At 35.7% G+C, this 4370-nt stretch overlaps 1 protein-coding gene across 1 annotated transcript; it reads left to right on the top strand.

Moving 5' to 3' along the window:
- The first annotated feature begins 381 nt into the window (after positions 1-381).
- LOC132038159 (syntaxin-81-like) lies at positions 382-2202 on the top strand. The gene is made up of 3 exons (XM_059428878.1): positions 382-843; positions 1708-1791; positions 1909-2202. The coding sequence occupies exons 1-3, from the start codon at positions 766-768 to the stop codon at positions 2200-2202; spliced, it is 456 nt and encodes a 151-aa protein (XP_059284861.1). The 5' UTR covers positions 382-765.
- The last annotated feature ends 2168 nt before the right edge of the window (positions 2203-4370 follow it).

Here is a 4370-nt window from a genome sequence, read left to right as displayed (position 1 = left end):
TCGTGTCAAATTGATCCTGTAAATTCAAAAAAGCAATTTCAAAAACTAATTCCCAATAACGGAAAAAAAAAAAAAAAAAACTTGAGTACAAAAAAGAAACAAATAAGCTGACCTCAGTAGCACCCTAGTTCTCAATAACAGGAATCTTATTACCTGAACATAATAAAATAGTAAAAGAATAAAACATTAAGCTTTTCCGACAGAATGTTGAAAGAAAAAAAGGTTCTTATCTGTAATTGGGTTTCTGGGGTTCTTTTATTTTTTCAGAATTGCCCATCCAACTAGATTAGAATTGTAGGTAGCGGTTACCCTTTTTTCCCCCAAAATTATCGATCTTAGCTATAGACATGGCACATATATATACCATTCAAGTAGTGGTTACTTTTTCAAGAAACCGTTAAGTTTTAGGGTTTAGGATCAAAATGATCACATTTTGCATACATTAAGGACTATATCAATTACGGTTATATATCAAGGACCATGATTATCTAACGCCCATACATTAAGGACCATTTTGACCATTTCCTCGAGAACTTGATAACTAATATCTCCAAATATTGGTGTGGTTTCTGTTTCCGTTTATAAGTTGTTAATGTAGAGATAAGTTGATGATTTGGAACTTGCTAATTTCATTTTCTTGTGGAGTTTTATGCAGGAGGAATATCTTCGGTTTTCTGCTGGGATATACCAAACCACTAGATACCATTGAAACTGCATCATTTGATTGGGAGAAATCTTCTTATTTTTCTCCTGCAATTTGAAGGAATGTCAAAAGTCAGAGACAGAACGGAAGATTTTAAAGATGTTGCACATCGATCAGCGTTGTCTTTGGGATATGATGAGGTACATTAACTTATTCAGTTCATTGCTTTTCTATAGTTTTGGTCGAAAGAATTATGAAGCGTATTGTGAAATGTCTTGAAGAATCTTCATGCTCATATGATCCCTACAGTGAAGACCCTTCGAATTCTTGCCAATTAGAAGAAACCTTTCCGATTAAAGCTCCTCAAGAATGAGTAATTCCTCGAGTTAACCTTTTTGTGTGAGGGCTATGTATACATACTCATCAGAAGGGCTGAATGTCTCATGAGGTTTGTCATTATCAAACCTGGATGAACTGAATTGACAGTCATGTTTGCTCCCTCTTCCTGCATTGCAGGACAGAATTGCATTTCTAATACCCTTCGACTATATTTTACTCGCATGTCCAGGTGAAAAAGATGCCATTCTCTAAATTTATGTCAAGTGGAGTTAATGAAATAGACAACAAATTAGCTTACATATTAAATTTTATAGGTCAGGTCTTAACCCCCAACATATCCAAAAGCATTTCTCTAGCCGTCGGTTGATGGTAAGAACTATATCAGTGTAACAGAGTGATATGCTTAAGAAATTTTAGCAGCTGTACATCCAGGGGACAGCTAGTTGTATTATACAAACTTAGCCAAGTACCTGCAAGCGGCGGGATAGCTCATTGGCATGTCATAAGTTGGCTAATTTCAATTGTCCATACGCCCGTTTGTCTTGATAACCGATAAGTAATATGAATAGTCACAATCTAGAAATTGATTTCACTACGTACCATCACTATATGACATTGTGAAGATTACCTGTTTTTCTCGAATCGTATTCATCTTTTTTAGCCCATGTCATACTACCATCAGATCTTAATTTATATGTCCTGTGAACTTAGATCTTTGCTAACAGTCTAAAACAGCTGCCCTATTGGCATCTTTTATCATGCATAAACCTCGGCAAAGGTCAGGATTCACCAGAGCTGCGCTTAAAACGGTATATCTCTTACACCTAATGCTTATCTTCTTTTGTTATGTTGCTTTTGCTTTAGATTTTATTCCTTTGTTCATAAAAGCAAACCAAAAATCCTTTTCATAAATTTTCATTTGTCAGCTGGAGAACATTGGGACTCTAGAGCAATTTTTGATGAAACATAAAAAGGATTATGTTGATTTGCACCGTACAACTGAACAAGAGAGGGATAGCATTGAGCATGAAGTAAGATTAGATACTTTGATATCTGTTTTCTTTCTTCCTTTTCCGTACCTTTTTTTTTTTTTTTTTTTTTTTGGTATGGATTTCAGAACAGGATGGTTAGCTACACTATCTTCTTCTTGCTTCTATTTTGATGTCGATAGATACATTTTATTATTGCTGTGTGATGCTCTGTCATCAAATATATGTTGATGTAGACAAAACGGTGTTTTAGTTTTCAAATAAGATTAGGCATATCACAAGGGTGAGGTTGGAGTTGGGATTACATATTCAAGACAATTATATTGTTTTACCTCTATTTGGTGATGATTCGCAATTTTTTAATTCAAAAAATATCAATCATCTTTCAATTTTAAACTTTTTGGGACGGCTATAGGTATCTTTTATATCTATTCCGCTATTTTTGGATCCATTTTATTCTATTACTTTAAAAAAATTGCCTTTTTAAGGCGAATTAGGGGCTATCTAAATTAAATGTTCAAAAAGTATTATCTCGACCCGGTTCAGATGCAAGTGTAAGAACATCTATGCCTTATCGCCAATCAATTGGTATCGTCCATATGGTTCCTTTCCTTCCATACTGCTTGATTCTAAGTCTACACGTACCTTTTAGAACTTTCAATGACCATAGTATCACATCATTTTATTTTTTTGGGTAAAACGATTTTATTTATCAAAGAGCTTTACAATTAACAAAGGGAAAAAAAAGAAAAGAAAAAGAGCACATATCAAGCTCATCTGTCTAGCCTCATATCAAGACATCTACTCTAACTTCTGTATCTAAAACAAACATCTAATCCTGTGAGCTAAGGGTAAAAGTTTAGCATCACCAAATGCTGTGCTAGCTTAGGTCTCCTAGTCCCTCTACAATAAACCTCCTGAATGATATGTCTTATAACTCCATCTGCATTTCTCAGTTTGCTTTGGAAGACTCTTGCATTCCTTTCCTGCCAGATGAAATAGACAGTACTGGCTAAGGTCATTGTGTAAATTTCTGCCTTTTGAGCTATGACCTCTGCAGCATATTAGCCCATCTCAGTTCTTCTTGCCAATTCATAGCTCTTCTGTTCATTCCAAGTGGAGCACTTTGTTCCATATTGAGGCAAAGAACTCACAAGTGAAAAACAGGTGAGCAATGCTCTCATCTTCATTGCTGCATAAAGAACAGACTAAGTTATCAACCACACCCCATTGGCTTAGCCTATCTTTGGTGTATAATCTTACATGAGCAGCTATTCCTAATATAAAATCCATCTAGCTGCCCCCAGATTATTATAGACCAGCTTCCTCCCTTGCACCTTCTTGTATTCCCCTCTCATTTTTTTATACATCATCTTTATCTAGAACTCATCATGCCTCATGAACTCCCTTTCTTTAGCCAACATCTTCTACATATTTCTGGGCTTTTAAGATCCTCTGTATGATCCAGGAAGCTTGTCCTGCTGTTGTTTGCCATATGCCTCTGCCTTTCTCATAGTACATGTGTATCCACTGCACCCAGAGCTTATCTTTCTTTTTACATAGATTCCACTGTAGCTTTGTGACTGCTGCCCTATTCCATGTCATGATGTCTAGGATATTTAGTCCTCCAGCTATTTTGGGAAGACAAATCTTATCACATCTTTGAAGTAGTGCTTTCAGAGGTTTATGTAGGACATGCGCTAATCATCACAGATAATATTCTCTTATGTTATCTTCTATGTATGCTAATCTCTCTTTCTATTTGATGTGGTAATTTATAATCTTGTCTAATTATGTATGGTGCGCATCAATCTTAACATCTATATCCTTACAACACTCATCTTGAGGACATGTTGGCTTTTAGACCCAACATTCGCTCCAGTATAACTTCCTGTTCAAACCTGCTTTGAAATGCTTTACTTGAGCTGAGGGTCTACCGTAAACAACCTCTCTACACTGGGTATGTTGCTGTTGATGTATTCACTCCAATATAATATTATTGGTCTCAAAATCGTCCTATAGGACTTGCCTTTCTCTTTATTAATTATCATCTGCATAGACCTCTTGCAGCAGTCCTCTATTTCAACCATCTAATTTTTTTTTGTGTGGTACATTTTCATCCATCATGTCATTCTTTTAGAAACTGGGTCTTTATGTATGAATTGTATGCATTGGGCACGACAGTTCTGTTCAATCTCACTTAATATTCGATCTTCTTATGGGGGCTAATCTTTCAGTGCAGTATTTTATGAGTACAACTCATTTTCCCTAGTTTTAGGTATGGATCTAGTAAAAAGAGTAAATTTAACATAATAAGACTCCAAAAATAGATTCTATTTTTTTTTTTGGTTCGGGTGGCAGGGGGTAGTGGATGGGGAAAGTGTGTCCTGATGCGCATT

This window comes from Lycium ferocissimum, chromosome 11, assembly GCF_029784015.1.
Source record: "Lycium ferocissimum isolate CSIRO_LF1 chromosome 11, AGI_CSIRO_Lferr_CH_V1, whole genome shotgun sequence".
Classification (NCBI taxonomy): Eukaryota; Viridiplantae; Streptophyta; class Magnoliopsida; order Solanales; family Solanaceae; genus Lycium; species Lycium ferocissimum.
The sequence above is the reverse complement of the archived record's forward strand: the minus strand, read 5'-3'. Positions and strand labels throughout refer to the sequence as shown.

Excerpts from the sequence above, each read along its gene's own strand:
- LOC132038159 (XM_059428878.1), top strand. The coding sequence starts at position 766 with ATGTCAAAAGTCAGAGACAGAACGGAAGATTTTAAAGATGTTGCACAT. Across the intron at positions 844-1,707 it reads TGTCTTTGGGATATGATGAG|TCTAAAACAGCTGCCCTATT; the intron begins GTACATTAACTT and ends CTTTGCTAACAG. Across the intron at positions 1,792-1,908 it reads CCAGAGCTGCGCTTAAAACG|CTGGAGAACATTGGGACTCT; the intron begins GTATATCTCTTA and ends TTCATTTGTCAG.